Source organism: Thermobia domestica, chromosome 12 (genome assembly GCF_964235325.1).
Source record: "Thermobia domestica chromosome 12, izTheDome1.hap1.1, whole genome shotgun sequence".
NCBI lineage: Eukaryota > Metazoa > Arthropoda > Insecta > Zygentoma > Lepismatidae > Thermobia > Thermobia domestica.
Window position 1 is genome coordinate 229,607,134 of NC_137465.1, and position 26,096 is coordinate 229,633,229.

General features: G+C 37.5%; 1 protein-coding gene across 2 annotated transcripts in view; it reads right to left on the reverse strand.

The window, feature by feature from the left end:
• Positions 1-25,719, reverse strand: part of LOC145667103 (uncharacterized) — a 35,309-nt gene extending 9,590 nt beyond the window's left edge. The window contains exons 1-4 of one of the 2 annotated variants that reach the window (XM_081734837.1): positions 25,561-25,719; positions 20,810-20,975; positions 9,699-9,789; positions 4,739-7,364 (exon numbers count right to left, since the gene is read on the reverse strand). In XM_081734837.1, coding sequence (XP_081590963.1) covers positions 4,739-7,364; positions 9,699-9,789; positions 20,810-20,970 — 2,878 coding nt within the window. In that variant the 5' untranslated portion in view covers positions 20,971-20,975; positions 25,561-25,719. Of the gene's footprint in view, positions 1-4,738; positions 7,365-9,698; positions 9,790-20,809; positions 20,976-25,291; positions 25,415-25,560 lie in introns of those variants that run through there. The other variant, XM_081734839.1, reaches the window with a different exon arrangement.
• Between the last annotated feature and the right edge of the window lie 377 nt (positions 25,720-26,096).

The window sequence follows — 26,096 nt, forward strand, 5'->3', positions numbered from 1 at the left end:
TGCAGTAGCGCTGAATTATCGCTGCGGACCGATACTCTGCATGCAAATAAGTACTGTATATTCTAAAACAAAAATAAATTGCATTGTAAAAATCAATATTTCCAACAATAGTGCATGTTTCGAAGTGTAACTCTACTCTGATTATTGTAAAGTATGAAAAACGGGAATTGGGAAGAGTGATTTGCGTGGTAGTAAATTACATTCATTGTTCACTGCGGAGTGAGAGTTCGCAGGCGACCTCTGGAGGGTTAATTACGAACCTTAAAAAAAAAGCCCTACAGTGCGAAGGACGAAACTTACTGACAGGTTTATTGTGCATCGTAATCCTATAGGCCTTTTCAAATTTGTGGATGAGTGGCAGGCTCTTGATCTCTTGTTTTGGTCATTGTTTTTACACTTTCTGATCACTGACCTTAACGACCCAAGTAGGCAAGTGTATCGCTCCACTCTGTCAAATTCACTACTGTATTGCTGTACTGTACATATTTTAAAATGTTATGCTTTTTGTACTACAATAAATAAATAAATAAAAATAATAAAAAAAAAGCTGAAATATCTTTTTTCATGTTTGGACCTAATTTTCATTTTTTAAAAGGGTATCCGCGATTTTCGCTATCCGCGGTGCCCTTGCCACTTAATTCCGTGAATAATCTGAGCTTTACAGCATATGAAATTTATTAGGTATCTGATCCAGATCTTATGTGTCACTAAGTATTTTAATTGCCATATTATTTTAAATGTTTCATACATTCGAAATGTCAGTGATCAATATTTCCAACGAAATCAACATGAATAATGCATGTCTCTTTGTTGCCAAGTAAAGCCCATTCTTTCTGTGGGCATGCTCCCAGATTCGATTCTCTGTGAGGAGGGCTTTGGTAGGTTCGTTAATTTGAAGTTTAGGGTCTTTTCTCAGAATCCAATTCGTAAAGCTATCACGCTGCACTTCATTTACCAGCAATAATAATAAAATTCCCTGCAATTTACAGCTCCAAACTATGTCTGCGGACTTTTAACTAGGTGATACGTGCTTAGCACATCAAACCCCAACGAGATTTTTATGGATTTCTAGGCCTACCAGAATAATTTTAGTTGAGTGATGTGTGGGCAGAACACTGACCGCTAACGCGTTTGTAACAGGGCTTTCTAGGCATACCAGACGGTTTTAGTGGAATGAAGTGTGGTCAGCACATTGATCCCAATGCTTTCGTTACAGGGCTTTCTAGGTCTAGCAGATGGCTTTTAGTTGAGTGATATGTGGACAGAATATCGATCTAAGCGCAAATGTTACAGGAGTTTCTAGGTATAACGAAGGCTTTTAGATGAGCGTCCATTAGTGAAGCGCATAACTTTCTGCTCAGCTTACTGCACTGACGTGCTACTACTCCTTATGTAGTACGGACTTTGCCCTACCATACTACCACCAACAGCTCTGATCGTTGCCAACTCAAGACATCTGACGTGTTTCCAACTCCAAATGTTTTAATTAAAAGCGAGCACATATAGACGTTATAGTCTACACATGAGATCGTAGGTCAGTTTTAGTGTTATGAAAGTGCGTTTCTGTTTATACTGTAAACGTCGCATTTGTGTTTCATTTTTCTTGTTCCTTAATTGCTACCACGAAATGTGTCTGCTGTAAATAGAGTTAATCTTTTCCAAAATAAATTTTATTTTCAGAATAATGGTTATATGTGACATAGAACTATAATTTGACGTGAGATTCGAACATGACCTGTCGCCTTGACTCCAAGAAGTATTTTCCACTTCTGAAGTGGGAACCGTTAGTAACTTATTTACAACCGAGAAAAATCGTCTTCCTGGCAAATGCAGTGGAAGCTCCTAAGGGGCGATTTTATCTGTGTATGTATATTTTCATGGTGAAAACTAACTTTGGTTTATCTCATTATTCAACTTACGTGAATAAGAAAGAGGGAAAATCGAAATTTCTAACGAGGATCATATCCAGAATTATCAAAATACAAAAGTCGAAAGCATCCACTCTTTAATCATACACGAACAGCTTTATTACGTTATTGCATTCGTTAACTAGATATATGCGTATTTTCTCGTGTCAACATACTTTATAACCATTTCATGAAAGTGGATTTGATAATACAATTTGACAAATATAAAGCAAAATATGAAAAACAAAGTTTTTTTTTTCGCACACACAGCTAGGGACAGAGAGGAAGGGATACAAAAGGAACACATAGTTGGTTGTATATAGCCTAGCTGGAAGGTAAATACATTAAGTCACAACCATACGACAACTATCTTGAGGTATTTTCTCAAGCTCTTAACCTCTGAGCGGGTGCAATGTTAACAAGCGTATTTTGCGATGGAAAATATCTATTTCTTAGAGTGTACAAGTGTTATTGGAGCATGAACGTTTCTCGGCAGTAAGGGAAAGTGTTGAAAAGAAAGATCGTTCAGCAGGTTTTCAGTTTCTGACATAAATATCAACACAGCACGCGAGTTAATGAGTGTGTATACAGTGGCTGAACTACTGAACTTGGACAAAAGATCTGTTTGGCGAGTTATCACAGAATAATTAACACGACAAAAATCTGTGCCAAGGTTGTGCCGAAAAATCTCTCGCAGGAACAAATAGTGAAGTCAAGAAGTGTGTGCAGACATGTTGCAATACATAAAAAATGAACCACACTTGCTAGAGTATATGATCATTTCTAATGTATGTTGCGGAAATGCTCCGGTTCCCCAGATTGAAAAAAAAAAAAAAAAAAAAAAAACGTTGCAAATTTAAGGCAATGCTGCTCATACTTCTTGACATTCATGGAACTTTAATGTTTGAATGGGTCCTACTGAGGAGACAGATAGTCAATCTTTTAAGTTTGTGATTGACATGGTGTCCCTGGGTTTTCTCGGGTTCTCAAGTAAAGATTTTATTTTATTTTAATTTTCGTAATATAAGTTATTAATATATAGTTAATATTTTGGTGATAGATTTTATTTATAGATCTTAGTTATAGCTAGATTGAAACCTAATAAGAACATTATACAAAAATGTTTTGTTTTTATACATCTGCATTTCTATTGTAGTGGATGACTATAGTACTTTCTTCTTCGCTTACAAAATATTGGGAAACGAGACTCACATTTTGTTGCAAACTTAGTTTTGACATGAAGTTTTCTTTGTAGTGGTGGATCTTGCGTGTAATCCTGTAAACGTGTACATAAATTCCCAGCTCGGCCAGTCTCCAGTGTGCTGCATGACGTGGCTAAGTGTTGACTGGATTGTGATACCTCATCACCGTTTCAACAATAGAACAAAGGGTAAATATAAAGTTCTGTATGCGCTTAGGCTGAACTCTAACGGATTAATTTAAAATGTTGAAAGAGGTTTATAAGGGCTACTGTCTTTTTTTGCCATGTTTTTGAATGGCACAAGATATTCTGAAAGAAAATCTGTGGGAGATGGTCCAAGCAGCTCAATCAGAAGAATTGGAATGGCTGACAAAATTTCGAGATATCACTTTGAATGACCGAATACATCTCGTAAGGGTGAATAAGCAGACTCTTCGCTAAATAATACAGGAATTTACAAGAAACAAAAGCTGTATTCGTGTATCGTGCCCTGTTTCTCAATGGAGAAACAAAAACCAAAATACAATTCAGTGATGGTTCGCAAATTTTTGCCCGCAAAAACGGTTTGTGTTACCATTAACCGCATATTCGTCAACCCTGTTCCTTGTAATTACTTCCTTTTCCCCCAAATTAAAAGCACCACACAAGGTTTGTTTTTTGACGATGTTTCCACTATCTAGAAAGCAGAAACGAGGGCCTAGAATATTATTACAGTCCAGAACTTTGGGAAGTAATCCAAGACCTACTAGATTGTGTAAAGCTGTGTGTGGACAAAAGATGTTTCTCATTTTCAATATCCAATTCCATGTGTTATCCACTAACTCAGCGTTTCCCAACCGGTGTGCCGCGAGGAAATCGAAACAAAATTATTAATAGCTAGCAAATTGCAAGTCATAAGGAAAAATGTATATTCGTATTTCACACAACTATGAATCAACAGTTTCAAAGTTTCATACCATGTTACTTTTCTGTACATTTTTAATGTTGAAAATTGAAAAAAGTATTTGTTATCATTGCTATGGCCATTATTACTTCTTTATTGTTGCAGACTATTTCGTAACTTGAAATTTTAAAATATTATTCAGTCCTTTCGACAAAGCAAACATGCATACAAATTACCTACATGTGTGTTTTAAAAGTACAAGAGATTTATTTGTTCGTTTGTTATTTAGTACTGCCTTCTTAGTAAAAGGTTGGATACAGTTTTTTTTAATTTTTTTTTAAAAAGTGTATTTGTAAAAACCTGTGTCCAATATTTAATTGCAATTGTTTTTTATTTTTAAATTAAAATAAAAAAATACGCATAATGATTTACCACGGGGGTAAAACCAGTGATAGAGCTTGCTTCTCTGTGGGAGGGAGATCAGTAATCACAGAAAAACTAAAACGGTATTTTATATTTACAAATAATATCTATGAGTGTGCCGCGAGAATTCAAGTTACACCCATACTGTGTCGCAAGTTGAAAAAGGTTGGAAAACGCTGCACTAACTTTATTACAGACCCAGTCCCGTTTTCTAATTGCTACACTGTGTATGCTTCAAAACTCTCGAATGAAACCAAAGATCAAAACTTCAAAAAAATAAAATCATGATATTCTTCCAAATGCATTTAATTGTGATATACCTACCCAATGTACTTGTTCTCCTAAGTCTATCTGGTACAGGTGTCTTCCTGTAGTTAGAGACCCTTGGCGTCACTACTGAATCCAATCGGACAGACTTGTTCAAACGCTTCCGACCAGATTCATGGAATGTATCACTAAGCTGATCTTCACTTTCATTATTAAGAGTTGCCCTGACTGACGCGTCGGTCTCGTCAAGCATATAATAATCAGAACTTCTTGGCGAGCTGGCTGGAAAATTCAATTCTGAGCGATCCTTGCGTCTTGTTAAGAGACTCTCTCGTGGTGAAATATTCGATGAACGGATTTCGTTGGTTACTGTTGTAGTTATCGTCTTTAGAGAAGTGCTAGACTCGAGTTTTGTGCTTACTCTAGACGCTTTGCCTCCTAAGCTAGATCTACTAAGAGAAGTTCGCTTCAAACTAATTGATGGACTCGACACTGTTTTGGCTATATCGATCGATTTAGGTGAAGTCATTGTTTCTGCTTTGAGCTCCTTTTTTGTACTGAGAGACGCCCTTTTGTTACCAGAAGAAGTTCTCTTGTCTTTATAACTATCAAGGTTCTTAATAGAGACTACTGCCCGACTCAATTTCAGCAGCTGTTTCGTACTATCATCCTCTTTAGGTTTGGGACTGGCAGCAGCTTTTGAAGCTGCTTTGGGCGATTTTTTCACAGCAATGGAACCTCTTAATGTTCGTCTTCGTGGTGGTGTTTCTGTGGCTGTAAGCTTCGTCCTTGTTTTGCGGGGTGAAGGAGAACTCTTAGCTCGTTTTCGGCTTCGCGTGGGCGCAGCAGAGTTCTTACTCGGGCTCGAGGACTCTATTTTGACAGATAATTTTTTGTTTGCAGTAACAGCTGAGTGTGACCGCGCGCGAGATCTTGTACTTTTGACAGGAGTTTTCTTCTCCTGTTTTGTTGGTGGAGAGGATGGTTTAGGCGATTCTTTCTTTGTAAGTGTGGCTTTTTGTTTCTTAGGTGATCGATCTCTAGAAGCTTCACGGGAAGCTGCTGCTCTAGATGCTCTTGATCGTTTCTTTTGGGTTGCTACTGGAGACTTACTTGTTTCAACTAGTTTCTTTGTTGGTGATGAAGTTTCTGAGCTTACTGACGAAAGCTTTTCTGAAGATTCCTCAACAACAGCAGAAGATATTTTCTTTACTGAAGAAGCGCGAGATCTTGTTCTTCCAGATCTTGTACGTTTGGCTGGCGAGCTTTCACTGGAGGAACTTCTTTTTTGGGTAGGCTGTTTGGACGGTGAAAATTTCTTTGACACAGTTGGTGATTCTTTCTTTGAAGATGATGAAGATCTTGAAGCTGAATTCTTTAATGGCGATGCAGATCTTCTCGGTGAGGCCTTCTTTGAGGATGATGAAGATCTTGCAGCTGAAGCCTTCTTTGAGGGTGACGAAGATCTTGCAGGTGACGCATTTGATGCTAACGACGATACTGCAGTTGAAACACTTTCTGATGATGAAGATCTTGTAGTTGAAGCTTTCTTTGCCGGTGATGGAGATTTTTCTGGTGAAGCCTTCTTGGACTGTGACGAAGATCTTCTAGTTGAAGTTTTCTTTGCCGGTGATGGAGATTTTTCTGGTGAAGCCTTCTTGGACTGTGACGAAGATCTTGTAGTTGAAGCTTTCTTTGATGGTGACGAAGATCTTCCACGTGAAGTCCTTTTTGAGGGTGGTGAAGATTTGGTAGGTGAAACCTTCTTTGAAGGTGATGAAGATCTTGTCGGTGTTTTCTTTGACTGTAATGAAGATCTTGTAGTTGAAGCCTTCTTTGATGGTGATCTCATAGGCGAATTTTCCTTTGCTGGCAATGATTTCACCTCGTTGCGTGTTGATTTATCGTCAGAATTTTCCATGTCAGATGCCTTCTTAGTTGGCGACACAGATCTACTTTTGACAGATTTTTTGTTAGCCGACTTTGTTGGCGAAGATTTTAGTTTCGCAGGTGACAATGAGCGACTGGTTTCTGTTGACGCTCGTGACTTCACTGATGATGATCTTGCTCGCTTTTTAGGTGAGGCATCTTTCACCTCCAATGCCAGTCCGCTTTCAGATGCAGACCTTTTATTTGGAGATTCCTTCTTTGAGGAATCCGCAACAGATGACGGTGAAGCAAGTGAGCTTCTTGATGATGATATTGAGCGTCTCTTTTGCGACTGCTTCGGTGAAGAAACAGTCAACGAAGGACGCTTATTCCTAGGTGATTTTGAAACTCGTTTGTTTGCAGGTGACTTGACTGGGCTTGTTTTCGGAGATTGTTTCTTTGATCGAGGAGATATCTTTTTCGATGGCGACACATTTACGAGTGATACTTTGACAACAGGTATTTTGCTATTGGGAGAAGCTTTCTTCACTGTCGTGTTTTGCGACGCCGTTTTAGTTTTAGATACTCCCGGGCTTGTCACTGATGAATTAATTTGTGAAGGCTTCTGGTGGAGAGAGAGAGCCTTATTTGATTTACCACGAGAAGACCTTGCATTTGTGTTCCTCTCAAAAGACACCGTTTTCTTTTGAGTAGATCTTTCATATGACGAAATGCTTGAGCCATACTGTTTCTGGTGCTTTTCAGAATAAGAAGAAACATTTCTTGTTGCCTGATAACTTCTCCCTCCAGGATTCTGTAAATTAAAATAAATAAACACTGTCTTAGTATTACATTTTCAACATGATACTAATATTTAAACAGTTGTAACAAGTCATTAATTATAAGAAATCATTACATCTGTAAAGATACTTAAATTCTGAAGTCCTTTCCATAGTCTAGCTGCTTATTCTCCAGTTTTATTACAACGAAATGAATAAGAAATAAGTGGCTGACACTTTTCCGGCCAATGGCGTCTTTAGAAAAGTCATATCGTTAAAAATTAAAATTTCATTGTTACAAGTTTATACACACAGGAATTAAGACTTGTAGCGATTAAAAAAAAAAAAAAAAAAAAAGTGCTCAAGAGCCGCCACTGTTCTTAATAAACCCTGGCATCCACTATGATCGTAGTACGTACGAACTCATGTAACTTTACTTCATCTATCCACTGAATGACAACGTTGGGGAGAAGGTGGTGTGGTAAGTACTAATACCAAACTACTCTGTGACAGCTAGTTTTCGTACCTGTATGTAAAAGGTCTTTCAAGTAAGATAGTGAAATCGGACCTTGATCCAAATTGGGTCGCTATTGACCCAAAAGGTTACCCTTGATCTAAAATTACCTCAGAAAATTTTTGACCCCCCCCCCCCTTTATCGAATTATCGTATCATACATGCTCAAAATTGAATATTTTTTAAATTTTTGCGGGGGTGGTCGAGAAATTTTGAAAGTTTAACAGATTGTAGATACTATCTAGATGTAAATGTGCAATTTTTTTTTCAAAACCATCGATGCGTATTTTCTTTATTTTTTTTGCGTGTTTAAAATTTCAAAAAAATGTAGAAAAAATTGGGGGAGGGGGGCACGTCACTGAATTTTTTGGTTTAAAAATTTGTTATACCCTTATGTACAACATACTTTTTTTTTGGGAACTGAAAGTGATGGCAACATTGCCAAAACGAAACCAAACTGAAAACAAACGTGTTTTTCGCACAGTTTTTCCACCATTTTAGGGCCCTCAGGGTGAGGGCCTCTTCAAACAATCCTGTGTTAAAGTTCACAATTTTCATTTCTTTTACGTCCCCTCCGCTTCTGTCGTTCTTCGGCTGCTTCGATTGTGTCCATTTCGGAATAGAAACACCAAATATATCTCCGTAACAGTGCTTCCACTTCAACCGACTCTTGCACAACAAAGTTACACAGCTCGCGGTAGAGAGCGCGCCACTGTGTGCGTCCAGTAAAGCAAGGACTGATAGATAGGAGGAGCCGACGCGAGGTGTGTGTAACTTCGTTGAGCAAGATTCGGTTGAAGTGGAAGCACTGTTATAGAGATATATTTGGTATTTCTATTCCGAAATGGACACAATCGAAGCAGCCGAAGAACGACAGAAGCGGAAGGGACGTAAAAGAAATGAAAATTGTGAACTTTAACACAGGATTGTTTGAAGAGGCCCTCACCCTGAGGGCCCTAAAATGGTGGAAAAACTGTGCGAAAAACACGTTTGTTTTCAGTTTTATTATTTTTTGGCAATGTTGCCATCACTTTCAGGTCCCAAAAAAAAATGTATGTTGTACCTAAGGGTATAACAAATTTTTAAACCAAAAAATCAGTATCCCCCCAAACTTTTTCTACATTTTTTTGAAATTTTAAACACCCAAAAAATAAAGAAAATACGCATCGATGGTTTTGAAAAAAAAATGCACATTTACATCTAGATAGTATCTACAATTTGTTAAACTTTCAACATTTTTCGACCACCCCCACAAAAATTTAAAAAATATTCAATTTTGACCATGTATGGTACGATAATTCGATAAGGGGAGGAGGAAGGGGTCAAAAAATTTTCAGAGGTAATTTTAGATCAAGGGTAACCTTTTGGGTCAATAGCGACCCAATTTGGATCAAGGGCCGATTTCACTATCTTACTAGGAAAGACCCTTTGTGCAATTTATTTTTCTTTCCCTCAAAATAAATGGACGATATTTGACCATTCAGACAGCATTTTCAGGAAACAAACCTTTGTTTAGTGCGCCCTGATTATCGGGGAAGTCTCATATCTTCTTCCTTGTTAATCTTCAAATGTTTGCTGCGAAGATTATCTACTTTTTCCTTTTTTTCCCTTGTTTTTAAAAAAAAATTCTAAATCAATGGTGAAGGTATTAATCATAATATATTAACGTTGGTAAGACATACGTATTTACTGATGTTTTTTGTTTATTTTCTACACTAACCTAATTACTTTTTGATCCCTCACTATTTTGTCGTCTTGATAATACTTTCAAAAAGAAAGGAAAAGTTTCACATTTTCATACAAAAACATAGTATATAAAAGGTTAGTATTTAGGATACTTAGCTTAGAATCTTACCTGTCGACCCCTTCCTCTTCTAGGATAGCCTCCTGATCCAGGAGTCGAAGAATTATGATATGGTTGCATACCATAAAATAAGTGCTGTGATCTGAAACAAAAAAACGTTTATGTTACTACTAGATAACACGTTTCTTCCTCATGCGTAAGAATAACTCAAGTGGAATATTTACAATTGGTATTTTAGACGGAAGAAAACAGTATACCTACAGCCTGTGCCAAACATCTTGGCATTTCAGCTAAACGAATAAAACGCACGCTTTTACGCGATGTTGCCGAGTGCTAAGGGGTTGTGGCTATGGCTAAGCAGACGAACTACAGCACGATCAGATGGCAGAGGATAGACGTGGATGTGTAGAAAATAAATGTGGCAATACCGCTGGCCTCTCATTTGCTAGCAGCATTTAAAGGGAACTTGAAGCGCCGCCTTCAAATGCCAAGATGTTTGTCACGCCGTTTAATTTGAACTCACGTGAAAAAAGCTTCGCACATTTACATCAGGTCAGTTACCATAACAAGCAACTGAAATGAAATGAAATCTTTCGGTTTAACGTCCCACGTTTATGCTCTTTGGGCTACAGAAGACGGATGATTAGGGCAAGTGAATGATGATGGGAGAACTAGTGCAATGAGAATGTGTGAGGAAACTGGAGTACCCCGAGAAAACCCACGGACACAATGTTGTCCACCACAAACTTACTTGGCCGGGAATCAAATCAATGAGCCCAAGTGCCCCCTACATAACTGAAATAAAGATAATGTCATTGACTACATACGGACCAAAACAAGAAATGAATTGACAGTTGAAGGAGCGCGTGTTACATACCGTTGCCACTTCAAGAGTATTCCGCTGAGTCATTCACTGTAATATAACGCAAGAAGAAATCGCTGTCGTCTCGTTTATATTCTGTGTGTGAAACAAAAAGGAAAAGCTACGTACGAAAGAAAAAACTAATACGCTTCTCTAATGATCGTCAAAAGAACCTTTCTTTTCTTTAAAACAGCGTTTCTCCAACTTTTTTCATTCGTGGAACCCTTTCATGTCCAAAATAAAGTGGCGGAACCCACGAAAATAATATCAAATTATTCGACAATTTATAATCGTAATGCCAATCTTTTGAAAATAATACTAAGGAACTCATCTAAATTCTAGCCCACTTCTAGATGAGATAGAGACTTCCGTTTCTACACTGTATTCGCTTCCTTGATATTGGTTTGCACATCGAAAAAAGTTCAAAAAGTTTAAATTCCCCACTCGCACAAGAAGAATAGCTCTCCCAGAAGATTTTTAGTTTTTTCGAATTTGAAAATCTTTTCGTTACGGTTCGAAAAAAGTGTCAGAAAGGAGCTGTTGTCATTTTTTATTTTTTCAAAAATTCATATATATTTTCCGGTTCAAAGTTCCAAAACGAATTCCGAAGGACCCAAAATTCAAACCAACTTTTAGGTGAGATAAAGACTTGAAGAATTTTTTATTTCCTTCCTCGAGGTCAATTTATATGGAACCCCTAGGAACTCTTTGTGGAACCCGCAACACACTTTGAGAAACGCTGCTTTAAAATAACAAAAAGCAATGCTTACAAATCAAACAGTGTAATAAACGATGAACAAATGAAACAAAGCAAGATCATCAAAATAATTACGTCAAGCCTGAATTTATACTTGAATCTGGGGTACATTCTTTGGATTTTGATGTTTTGTTTCAATTCAATCACGCAGAAATTCAGTGGCTGCACAAGAAACCGAACCCGGGACCTCTGGGCCACTGAGCACTGCAGAATTAAATGTTCGACACAAAGTATTCTCATTTGTTGAATCTATTGATTTTTTCCTAAGATAACTGTACAATTCATAAATTAGAGTGGTCCCGGAAGCTACTATCGAGTTACTTAAAAGAGGCCTCTGACAGATAGCTGCACATGTTGTAAACAAAACGAGAGGAAGGATTGTTCGCCAATCACAGCACTATTCTTCCACGCTGTTTCAAGGCAACGAAGGTCACCGACTGCGCTATTACCGGTAGTTGAGAAGACTTATTAAACGTCTTAAGTTTGTCGCCAGAGTTGCTTTCTCTGTTGCTAAGCCTCTGGCAACAGCGCCTCCAATACTCCACGTGCTCTACCCAACTGTCAGAAGCCACCTTTCCTTGCGCACACAGTACTACATAACATAAATCTTCAGAAAGAATTGGCTACAATGAAACAAGTAAACACAGTGAAAAGTACTTAGACCACATAAGAAGTTATAGATACGCTCCTTCCACTTCAGTTGACAAACACGTGTTACAACGCTGCAACATTGTAATATTGTTCCTTTCTACTGAAACCCTCCACTTGTAACTACCACCATGACGCCTCTAATTAATTCCTCTCTCGATGACCTTAATAACACCGTCACGTATATTTCCTTCTCAACACAAATTTCCACGTGGTGTAGAACAACCAATTCGTTTCTAATTTTGCTTCATGTATAAAAATACATTCTCCTGATATACATAAAGGTACAAACACGACTATAGTAATATATTAAAAAATCTTTATAAACCACAAGTTCTAGCCTCATGTTAGGTTAATTTTAATAGTCACAATCTAGAAATTTCCATTTATTTAAATCCCGCAGTGTGTGACAACCAGGGCTGTAAAAAACCCATAATTTAAGAAAGAAAAAAACCTAGCCCAGTGGGTTTTATTGGGCAAAATTGGGTTTTATTATTTGTACGTATATTTAAAACAACATTCCTACTTAAAATACCATTTATGCATATTTGTCCTAGTGTACACACGGAACTATGGAATTCCCTAGTGCAGGGCTCATAGTGGTCTGGTCTCTTGTAAATCGTTGAAAGTGACCAAAAGCAAACGAAAAAGTGACCAAAAGCACACGAAAAAGTGACCAGAATCTCATCATGCCCCTTTTTTCCTTTGTCAATTTCTCCATCGCCTCTCTCTTTGTTTATTGTTTTGGTTCATCTTTTCTTCTTTACTTCTTTTTGAGCTTCCTCCTTTCTTAGGTTTTCTAAGTATGCTTTGTAGTTACGGTAAGCAGAGATGGTGAAAGTGCAAAAACTCGTATCTCCACTTTTTATGGAATTTGAGATTTTGGTTGCATTCAATTCCCCACATCTGAATCTACGTGTGTGCAGAAGCTCTTAAACGAAAACCCAATAATAAATAAATAAAAAAAAAAAATAAAATAAAATAAAAAAAGTGAAAAACTAACTTTTAAAACTTCGTATCGCATATAAGATAATGTAAAAGCAGAACGGTTTTATTGCTCTCCCGAAAAGTTTGGTTTTGATAAGTTACGAGGTTTTGCACTTTCGCCGTCGAAATGTAAGAAGCTTCTGAGTAAGTGGAACCAGTTCTGTCCTATGTCCAAATTTCTTCATCCCAGACATTATATTTAACTTAGCATTGAGAGCTCTCAAAGCCATGAAATATTCAAATTCATCACCTACTCTTAAGAGGAACATACAAGAAGCATAACACAAGACGAACATGATGAACCACACAAACACACACACAATGTCGAGCGGAGCGTTAACTATTACGAGAGAAAACTAAAAGACTGTTATAATAGAAGAAAGAACAGCCACAGAAGGGTTCTCAACCCAAGCTTGAGAGCTTAAGCATCCACCAACCATCCACTGTGTTTTAGAAAGAATAAAAGCTGAAGTGAGAATAAAGCTGACTGTTTCATATGTGGCAGCAAGTACTGAAGCTTTCAGAAGAGTAATGAGTAACAAGTTTCTGCCTTTTTCCATTTATTTTTATAATATTTTTCTTAGAAAACTGCCAATGCAAAACATAAATCACATGAAGAAATCACTTTACCTCCCAAAAAAGTAACTTTTAGTGACAAATTTAAAAAAAAAAGTAACTTTTAATTAAAAAAGTGACCCGCTATGAGCCCTTCTAGTGGGACTGCGGTAGTTCACGTCTGGCGTGTGTTCCTAGTTCGATCCAAGCTTCTGCCAAGTGCGTTTTGTGGTGGACAAACATCGTGTGCATAGGTTTCTCGGGGCGGTTTCGCCATGCCACCATTATTATCCGTATCATCACAGTTTCCCTTAACCGTGGTACATAATCATGAGATATTGAACTAAACTTAGAAATAAAAAATAATTATAATAAAAATAATAATAACGCACAAGGAATCCGCAAAGTCCCATACACGTTTCGTGGGACACACTTTGCACCACTGACACTCGCTTATATTTCTATTTCTAGAAAGAAGAAAGTACACAGTTTTCTAGAGTAACAAAGAGGTGGGTTATCTTATGTAATACAGAATGGGAATAAAATTCCTTCTTACACTTATGATTCTTGAGCCAGCCGTCCTGAATTTCACTCAAAACACGCCATTCAAATACTGAGATAGTATCTCAAGAGCCAAAGATTAAAAAAAGAAAAATTATTGAATGGATGTTGTTTTTCTAAAAGAAATATTTTTTTTAAAAAAACTGAAATGTTGGAAATAAAATTTTTCTCATCTTCAGTTGCCAATTTGGTTTCTTACAACAGACTTTACGATTAAAGGGTTTTGTGACACAACAATTTACTGTTTCACATACTCCATCAGACACACAAGAAAGCATAAGAGAGTTCCACGATCTGACTGCCGTTAGTGTTGAGAAGATATAAGTGGATCTTTAGTAATTTCCTTTTTCCAGTGAAGCGTTCTCGATTTGTAACTGACACACATGAAGAAAGACATTTTATCTGTTTATATTAATACACAAGTATGTAACAAAAACGAAGGAAATGTAGCCGTATTATTTTTGATTCTACACTAGCTGAAGTGCCTGTTCTTTCCACGGGGAGAATTAAGTTCAAGGACAATGAAATTTCTCTACCCCTCAGGATACACATACCTATGAAAGTATCTAAATAAGATATATTTCTGGCATGAATTTTTAACCCTCTTCTCCTTAGGATACACCCTTTAAGTAAAGTTACATGATGATATCCCAGCTTGAGGTAGTTCTAAAATTCGCTTCAAACTGTTTAACCATTTTCCGTGACCAAATCCCGGGGGATAAGGGGAACATGTCCTCTCTAATCTTGAAACTGAGAGACTGTCCCCTCAATAATTAGATTTCAAATTTTTTTTTTTTGGGAGAAATGATTTGTGTCCGATTGCCACAAAGGAAAGTGAGATTTCACTGATGCCCCTCCCCCCTCTCTCTCTTCCCCAGAATAAGCCTTAAATCTACCCGTGTCCCAATGTTAGCGACACCTCTGCTCCCCTGATCCTCCACAGCATTGTTTTTCAACTTCATAAATTTGGACATCGCTTTAAAAAATATATATATTGGAACGGCCTAACCCCCCACCCCCTTCATTTTGAAGGCAGATTTGCGCCGCTGTCCGTGACGCGATCACAAACAACAGACATCGTCGATTTAAATGTGAAGAAAGAAATTACAGAAAACCCCTCATTCTTCTCTTAAAATTGATTTTTTTTTTAAAAAAAAACATAAGTGACGTGTCCCCTTATTTTTAGTGAGGTATCAATATACCGAATTTCATCTTCCTAAGTTAACGTGCTCACGAGATGCATGCAGTTCCTCCGAACCAGATCAATGCAGTGTACTACTGCAGGTTTCTGGAAGAACATCTTCGTCCTGCACTCCGCAGGAAACGACCCAACTTCATCAGGGATCCACCCATTGTTTTGCATGACAACGCCCGTTGTGAGGGACCTGTTTGCACGATGGGGGTGGGAGGTTCTAGAGCACCCACCCTATTTACTGGACATGAGTCCATGTGACTTTCATTTGTTCCCTTTTATGAAAGAACCACTGCGAGGGATGCGTTTCCGCAGCAGAGATGCCATACTTCGAGCTATAGGGCGCTCTCTTACAGACATCAACAAAGGGGGCACCGCTGCTGGTATCCTGCGACTTCCCCACATCTGGCAAAGAGTGCAACATGCTGCAGGGGATTACATTGAAGCCTGTAGAAGTTTCATGATTGCCAAATAAAGGGTTCGTGAATGATTTGTCTGTTGCCACTTTTTTCTTTCCAGCTCTCGTATATGGTATATACCGAAGTTAAAAAAAAAAAAAAAAGTAACACTGGACCTAGATTATTGTGTCGATGCGGTAACCACTGTGCTACTCAGTCCGATCAGTCACTCAGAATACATAGACTGTATCACAACTTCTGTTGTACTTGCATCAACCAGTATTCACCTTTACAACGTATGTATCTGACGATTTATATATATATTATTAATAAGACTCAGGTTAATTCAGAGGGTTGACTAACCGGGGTTCGGATAATCGCGAGTTTACTGTACTTTGATCCATTCAAAACACTGGACAATTAGTATATCAGGACTGAAAACACAAGACGTCCATGAACATGAAACACACATTGCTGTTTTATACAGCGTCACTTACACTGCTTTCAATTGCTGTTATCTTTATGAGACAGTATGCACGACGGAGGTCAGAATAACTTTATAGCAGTAACTGTAAATTAAGTCTCAAACATGTAGACTTACGTATCAATTGGATTTTATTATTGTTACAACTGGTTTTCAGAACTGGCGCGTAAGTCAGAAGACTTCTCGAGCCTTATTTCTTTATAGCTGCAAATTCAATGATAGAATGAAAAAATGTATGACTGGTACGAGAATCAAACTAAGGTTTCCAGCTTACCGTGTCAATGCATTAACCAATAACGCTATCCACTCCATTTCCCAAACCAACGGCACAGTAAGCCAAAGAGCCAGGTTCGATTTCAGTTCGGGTATCTTATTTTTTCACAATTACACATATATTTCTAGCACTTCTACTACAGATGATTCCCACAACACTCTATATGAACCTGAGTTTCAAATACAGCTACCCACTAATCATTTGTGATGAAAAATATTATACACTAATAACTACGTGAGTTTTGATTGCATGGCTATGTAATTGCAACTCGATTTTCATTGGATAAATTAAGAAAAGTGAGATCTTACCTTATTGCGTCCCTATCCTTATTTTTATACTAAGACAGTTTCGGTGAACGATTCCAATAAGGAAAATGAGACCTTATTGCGTCCCTATTCTTATTTTGTATCGAGGCAGTTTCGGTGAACGTTCCCAACTTCATAATCGCCGAATCTTCGTGCGAATACTGTTCACATCTCTTTCAGTACAACATGAAGACAATGATGCACTAACATAAGCTTACTTTTTACAGGGTTCCCACAAAAAAATAAAGATCGAATTTCCTGACTTTCCGACACAAATTCTTATTTTCACTGACATAAATTCTTGAATATAAATGGGAAGATATGGGGTAAGTTCCTTCATACACTTTTTTTAACCTTCATCCGTTCGCGACCGCGGCAAATTGGCCGTCATTTTTAATTTTTGTATGTCCTTCTTCCCAGAGCGCCAAGATTATGGCTGGAAGTGTGTATATTCTCTATTTACAATCCCGTCCTTTAGATTTCGTGCGGCTGCAGTCTAACCAGCGCCTAGTTCCGGCACAGTACAATCCCAAAGTTGGTGGTGGACGGCCAATCTGCCGTGAGGGCGAGCGAAAACGTGATCTTTTTTGTTGTGCACCTACATAAAAATGTAAATAAAAGTTTCACTAAATTTTCGTTGGCTGTTTCATTTTTAGCTGCCCTAACATCAAAAATAATACAAGAAGACCGAATCTGTACGAGTTAGCATTAGAGCTAATGAATGAAAACCTGAAAGCTCGTTCTAAAATCTCGACCTGCCAAAAGATTTGCTGGTGTTCTTGGCACAACACAGTGAGCAAACTACCGATGATGAAGCAGTCCAACCAATCCGAAGAGGTATTTGCTACATCAGCGGGTCAAGAAAAAAAAAACATAACTCTCCTTGAACGTACAGATTATGGAAAAAAACATGTGCAAAAAACAATCAATTAATTCTATTACTTACAATAAATGCCAGCAATCTCACGAGTACAGTGACATGGGAGCTGATTAAATTAGATTATGTTCTTTCGTGTTTTGTTCACTGTGTATTCATTCATATTTTGCAGTGTTGTAATTTAATGTAAATATATTTTTTGGTCAACAATGATTTGTTTTAATTTACTAAACCTAATTACTCCAAAACATACACTTTGCATCATGCACAATGTATAAAAAAGTGAAAATCGATGACGGCCAAATTGTCGTCGACGCAAGCGAAAGCGTGAATTGGCAGTACGCGAGCAGATGAAGATTAACGTTCTCCTTCATCCCCATACCCGTCCAACACACTCCTTTTAATTACAATTTACATACTTGTTATGTTCAATATGAGATTGTTATTTATACAAAATTTATCATGTATGCATATAATAGTATATGTATGATACAGTACCACATACCTTGACACTGCAATTATTATTATTATTTTGCTGGAAAAAACAATAAAAAGCAATGTAACATGTAGTCAAGAATATATAGTCAATTCTCCCTAAGACCTATTACTATCAGTGCTAAAATGAAATGAAATGAAGTTTCTTTAAATTTTACGTTCCACGGTTATGCCGTCTAGGCTAAGGGAGACGGTAATGATGAAAAATAAATGAAATGATGAAGAAAGTGGGAGGAAACGGCAGAACCGAGAGAGAACTCAAGCACACAATATTTCTCCACCAAAGTTCACCTGGCGCGAGCTGGGATCGAACCAAGCGAGCTGAACGCTCTACCACTGACCCATCGTGGTCCACTATCAGTCCTAATATTGCCAACTCTAAAACATGTTCATCCTCACATTTACCAGGGATCCCACTCTCTTTCACAAAAAATTTCCAGGACTTCGACATAGGAAGATATAACAGGATTGCAACTGTAGGTTCAAAACTCATAACAGTGAAATGAAAAGTACAGTAGCTTATGCAGTGAATATTAATGCAAGTACAATATTAATACACAGTAATTAAATACTAAAAGCGGAGGGTAATGTGCTTTTTTGTCCTCCCAACTCCCCTTATAGCCACCCGATCCACCTAACATCCAGCATATGTATTTTCATTCTTTCTACATGATATTTTAATTGTGCACCGAACAAATTTACAAACAAAAAACTAGTTTCCGTATATGGCATCTTCACTGCGTGAGAGTGTGACAGATATAACTAGGGGAAAAAAAGGAATCATACTACAATTTTTTCAACTGAGTATGGAGTTGTGTGATATCCTCATTTATAGACATAATCTCTTTCTTCTTTAGCGAAGCTGCTCTACGGATAGCATTTGACTTTGTCAATAAAGTAAAGCAAGACTTCTGCTCTGCTTCATGTGCAAGCTGGTTTCCTTCAGTCTCCAAAGCTTCACTTGTTTCCATCAATTTCCTTTTCTTTTTCTGCAGCTGCTGTACATTTTCACTTATCTCTTTCCTCTTGCTCTCCACTTGACTTTCTCTTTCAACAGTCCTTATTTCCTCCAGCTCTGCCATATAGCGATGCCTTGTATGGAAGGCATGATGTAGTATTTCTTTCGTGATGTTAACTGGAGTAAGGTCTTTATGGGAAATGTTATCATACACTAATCTATGAAGGATTGATACTGGTACAAAGCACAGTTTCTGAAGGATAGTGATAGTGAAGAAAGAGCATCCAAGAATGGGTTGACAAACTAGTGGATGAAAGAAGTTCTCCCAGCCAATCATCCTGTTGGGAGAAAGGAAATCCACCAACCACCCACACATGTAGGATCATGACAAATTATTATTCAGCAGAAAAACAGGAACAGGAAACAAAAATAGCAATCAATTAAAATCTTCATTATAATTATGAAAAATCTGACATTCAGTATTTCTGTAAATTTCAAGGACAGAAATGCATTTTCAAGGACATTTCCAGGACAAAATCAATTCAAGGGCATTTCCAGGATTTCCAGGACGAGTGGGAACCCTGATTTACATTTTTCAAACAGAATTTTGTTTTCACTTCTTGAATTTGTTCTACGAGAGCATCTTGTTCTTGTTTGTAACATAACTCCATTTGTGCCTTCTTTCGTTTCAATTTCTTAACTTCAGCACTTAGGTTTCTTTTTTCATCTTTGATTTTACTTTCCTCTGCATATTTGATTTGTTTCAATTTAAGGTATTCATCATAGCGTCTCCGAGCTGAACGAAGTGAGAGATGCATTCTTCGATCAACAGGTACAGATTTTACACCTCCATAGTATATAGCTTGTTTCTTGGACATTATCTTTGCAAAGAAGTCATCTAACCTGATGCTGCTCATCATCTCTTCGTATTCTCTGAAGTCATGAGACCCCTGAATTTCAGTACAGAAAGACATAAATTGACACTTTGCTTTCTCAGCTACAGAATCAGATATTCTGTTATACTCATGCAGAGTTAGTAGGATGTGTTTCATCCTAGTTTGAGCAAGTCCTGGAATGTTCTTTTGTAGCCTGGGTTCCAACGCTGACAAAGCACGTACTAGTTTGTATGTCAGAGAGCTTCTTTCAACAATCTTCTTGATTGTGCCCAGCAAAAAAGTTTCGACAGTCAAGCCTGAAAGCTAGTTTATCTTTATCTGATGCATTTAGCTCTTTCAGTAGCTTTTCTGTCTTAAAACCGATGTCCAAGATGACACATCATACTTCGATTTCTGCTTTTGCATGATCAATTATCCCCCTCTCTGTCTGTCTGTCACACATACACACACACATATATATATATATATATATATATATATATATATATATATATACATACATATAAACACACAGTACCTCACTCCCTCAGCACGAAAAAGCAACACTGCGATCATAGGGAATGCTGTATCATTGTGATCCTCTTCACATGTCAATCTGTACAACTGATAGAGAGGAAACAATGTTAGATTAAAAAAAAAAAAGAAAAATACATTTGCGCAATTCCGTCTTCTGACTTTCCCTGACATTCCCTGGTTTTCCAGAATGTGGGAACCCTGTTTTTAATTTAATACTATGTGTCAGTAGCGTTTCCTCATTTATCATCATTGGGCACAACTGAATTCACATCTATAGAGGAACTGGTGTAAGAAAATAATTAGTTACTTTCTTTATCTAGCATTACAATTTGTATTGATTCCTAATAATAATTAATTCCAGTTTTAAAATTACTGACGCTGACTTTCTGTTACTTACATTCCTGGTATATGATGGCCAGAAGGTGAATTCATGGAATATCCATGCATCATAGGTGACATTATAGGTGACTGTGAACTATAATGAGACCACTGTCTTCCTCCTGCGTAATAAGGTTGACTCCGTTGATGTGGGGGACGTGCCCTCGGTGTCTTACCCATTCTGTCTGAAAATAGAAAGTAATCTTTACTATACAATACTGTTAAGTAAAATGAAAGGAAATTAAATCTTTTAGTTTTACGTCCCACGAATATGTCGACCAGGTTAAAGGACACAGTCATGATAAGAAATGAATGGAATGGTAGAATGTATAAAACGGGAGAACCCCAAGAAAATCCACACACACGGTATTTATTCACCATAAAGTCCACCTGGCGCGAGCTAGTATCGAGCCAGGGACCCCACGCACCAGACGTCAAGGCTCTACCACTAAACTACCGCAGAACTCAGTATTCATGTAATTTTAAGAATTTGCTTTTAGTATAAAATTTACGCTGTGTTCTAATTTTATATATATACTAATCAATTAACATGATGACTATATATATACTAATCAATTACTATTCACGAAAAAACACAATTTCATTTCTACTTTTATTTCTTAGTTGATAATGATGAAAACTGTTGAAACCCGAATTGTTAGTAGGTATGGTATTCATATAAATTGTAAAATATTTGTAGTGTATCAGTATCTAGCATTTAATTTATGTTGCATTTTACGGTGATTACACCTACATAAAAATATTTCATACTTAAATAGACGTAAGATGCATTACAAATGACTAAAAAAAAAAAAAACAAAAAAAAAAAAAACGAGGCAATGTATTTTTTTATTATTCTATTTACAACTACTACTGAGGTAATAAGTTAATTTCGGTTTTCATCTTTATTACCCTATATTCAGTGATGATGATTTCGCTGGGGGGGGGGGGAGACTTTGAATACAACTGTCGGTCGCCCGGTGGTGACAGTAGTACTGCAAACATACTCGTAACCCACGTTCAGCACGATCGAAAATATGCTCCGGGAGAAGAGGAATATCCCCCCTGTTCCACCCCTTGGAATCATCACTGATTACATATGAAGGGGTAATTTGGATAAGGGCGTATCGACCTATTTACTGTAAAATGAGATATACATAATTTTCTGCAAGTGTGAGCACGTCCGCGTATGTCTATTCGGTGTTAAGGCAATATCTCTGCTCCGTAGCGAACGCCTGTCTCCAAAAATAGTGTGCGAATACGTTGGTTAGTTGGATAAGGGCGTTTGTTTTTCTAGTCTCCTGAAAAATTGAAGAATTGCTAGTTACGCCCTTATCCAAATTTACCCCTCATATATATTATTGAAAGTCGAAAAGGGAAGTCACTGTCCGAGACACCTCGACATAATAACACATTTTGTTACAAATTTTTAAAAACACTGTACCATGATGCATACGGTCAAGAAGACGGACCGTGTATCGTACGAAAGGAGCAAATTCCAGCACTTTTACGTTCAAGACCGTATGACGGGCAACACTTGATAATGATTTGTCTAATGTATGTAATAAGGAAGAGTTAGAATTCAGGAGGAAATGGAGTTTCCTGTGCATGTCTCGACACTGCAATGCAGTCCTTCCCCGTACATTTTTCTCCTCTCCGTAACAACTATGCAATAACTTGATCAGTTGATAAAACTTGTTTGACTAGTTTGGCCGAAAAGAGGAACCACAATGGAGAGCCATATGGGAACTACGAATTATTCAATTCATCGGAACGAAAAAGATTCGACCCAGAGGAAGGATACATTCCTGTTTAGAGGAATCTGATTAGAAAACCAAGAGACTAGGTATAAGACAACTACCGGACACCAAAAGGTTCGATCCGGAGGAACGAATCCTTTGTTCAAAATGGACTGAAAGAAAATGATTCCGGAAAAGGAACCAAACTGGGTGCTGGTTTAGTTTTGGGACTCGACATCTTGGAAAATTTACAGATAAAATTTAATATTCTCCATGAAAAGATATATTTATAAGGAACACATATATGCGACTGAAATAAAAAAAAGTAATACCGCTGTATTTTAGGTTTCTGTAAGTGTAGGGTTACTACTGCAAAATCATTACAAGTGCTTAACTATGGATAGTGTGCATATGAAAAATGACTCTATTTGATACTATTGTTCACCAGCGGTGTATATCTCCACAGTGTACAGAAGCTGTATTTTATGTTTACAAGTGAAGCGTCACTAGTGTGAAACAATGAGAAGTGCTATTGAAACTATATCATTGCGAAAACACACTTGTTTTTACTACCCTCGCTAACGCATATACCCACCTTCGCCAATGCGCCCGAGCCCTTTAGACGCACCCTTAGCTATCGTTTGTACTTTTCGTCGCCACCTAGTACAGGTTGGATTCTGCTTTTTGCACTAGCTTTTACACCATATATTCAGCATGAATGCTACCTAACCGAGTCAAGCAGAGCGAAGGGAACAGGCGTGTCAGCGATGGGGATACGCACGTAATTAAGGGTTTCAGTAGCACTTGTCATGGTTTCATACTAGTAATGCTCTTACTTATAAACATAAAATACAGCTTGTATACACTGTGCAGAAACACACCACCATAGTGGCCACCTTGCGGCTAGGTTACACGCTGTTTATTTTTGTAGGCATTATTGCTGTATCGGCGGACCACACGAAAATCGAGAAAAAAGGAATATTATTCAGTTTATCACCAAAAATATTAGGTTGTGACTCTGGCTCACTTGGTAGTGATTATTGCTCGAAATATAGTGTGAACGTATGACATAGAAACCTAATGCATAAAACACGAACCAGCTTGTGCTAGGGGGTCACTAAAAAGCACGAATGCTATCTAACCGAGTTAAGGCAGGAGCCCAACCGGTAAAAAAGGGGGAGCATCCGTAGGGAGCAGGCACGTAAGCGGTGGTAAGTATACACATAAACGAGGATAGTGAAAAAACACTTTATGTCACAAAATGCTCGGCTTATATGTTACACAGCCTTGGGGGTGAAATTAAATGCTACCCAAAAAAAAGTACCAAAATGTACTAAATTAGGTAAGATTAGATTAGGTTTGGTTAGATGTTCCTCTTATATAGTTTCAATTCGTTTCTACACTTACGACAAACTGTTTGCCTGTTTAGTAGAACACACCATTCACACAATTTCAAAAACTGATACTCCTTATTTTTGGACAACTCGATAAAAACTCAAGCACGATATGTGACTATCTTGTCATTTACGCACAGCCTTTCCCATAAATCGTAACAATATATCTCTGAGCCAAACAGTCCCTTCCACCTCCACATATAGTGCCGCTTACATCATCAAAAAGAACTAAGGCGTATTTTTGGACCTGGGGGGGGGGCAGTATATTTTGCTCAAATTTCGTGTTTTCTTGCTATATTTTCCGTATTGTTTGATGGTTTAGGTAGGTTAGGTTAGCTTGTGTTAGATTAGTTTAGGATATTTAGATTTGAGGACCAGGATTCTTTGCTTAAAATTCGTATTTTCTTCCTATGTTTTCTGTGTTTTTGATGGTTTAGGCTAGGTTACGTTATATTAGGTTAGGTCTTGTTAGTACTTAGTAATTACACTTCAGTAATATCAACTCATTTCTCCTGTAAACATGGTGATTTTACCTAATTTTGGCCCCACAGTTCCAAAAATATCCCTCAACTAACAATAAGCATTTTCTTAACTTCGACTATTCCCCTCACCTGACTTTCACTACTCTTCCTCACAAACCAAAATTAATTACCGGTATTCAACTCAACCGGTAAATTTCTTAAAATTAGTCTGTCGAGACAACAATTAACCCGACAGTAATTTAATTTCGTTTCTTCTTGTCTCATTATAATTAATTATCTTTAACCTTCGAAAGAACTGTATATTAATATAGTTATGCTATCCGAAAACCAGGTAACTAACATAAGTAATCATCATTTTAACAATACAAGGCACATGTAGAAGTCAGTAAATCAAGAATATAAAACAGTGAACCTAGGAGTACAAGGTTTATTTGATTTGATTTGTTTAGTGTCCCTTTCAGCAGCGAGGCCATATGAGACATGAACCTAAAGCTTAGCGTGAGATCTGAACATGAGCTCTCGCCGAGAATAGAACACAGGTCTCCGACGTCAAAGGAGTGCACGCTTATCACAAGGGAGCTTCGGAGACAAGCAATTGCTACATACACCAGGGAAGTATGAGTCTTTAGTAACAGCTACTACAAGCTATTTCAGGGTATAATTTAAGTGCAAGGACCACACCTTATATATTTTAGGGCTAATTACCACCAGCTTACTTTTATTTCAAAGTACAAACAATCGCTTGGTACCTTGTCCCATATCATCTGTATTAAAAAAATGTGGGCATTCTTTGATTGAAATCTTTTGCGCGCGTAAAATGATCAACTAGCTTCGAAGCTTCCTCCACCCACCAAAATACTTTCATATATCCCGCCTTGTAACTCACTTGATTTTTACAAAATTATTATGGACTACCTCAGTAATATTCACATCAAGTTTAATGGAAAACAAAATTGATATTCAGAAAGCTAGTAACAAGATACATCGTTATATCACATATTCAAACCACAATTACGAAGATAACATACTACGCTATTTTTTTCATAACCATCAACATAAACAACAACAGGGGAATGCCAAAAAAATATTTATCCAATTAAATATAAATTTAACAAATTATAATGCTTAAGGTATATTAAGTTTTATTCAACTTACATGTTATCGACTATTCTTCGAGGTTTATCGTTAAATTTTCAGCACCTTATCAACTTCCCTACTCTTCCTTTAGCGCTTTTCGTTTGTTTTTATTTTTATTCGTATGGAGAAAATAGTTCCGTTACAGTGGAGGCTTCTGCAGAGCTGCCAACTAATTTCGGGTCGGGGTAGACCGAAGATCGAGAACTACGGAAGACGGTAAATTAGCACTGTAGTTGGAAATTTCTACATAAATACAGTTACTTTTGCTGTAATTTTGATCTAGTTCAGCTTTTAAAAAAAGTTTTGAAATATTGTGCCACGAATGATGTACCATGATATAGAATTAAAAAAAAAAAAATCAGTGTTTATTTTCTGAAGTTCACCATCTCTTTCCTCCGCATCGAGACCCAAGGGTAGCTTATATGAAAACGTACGCGAACCAACGTGATGCGTTGTAATTGAACTTCTATCCATGACATGGTGTACGGAGAGCGTTACCTGTATAGCTGCCGGACCAGCGAAGAAAGTATATCTTATCTGAAGACAGGGACGTA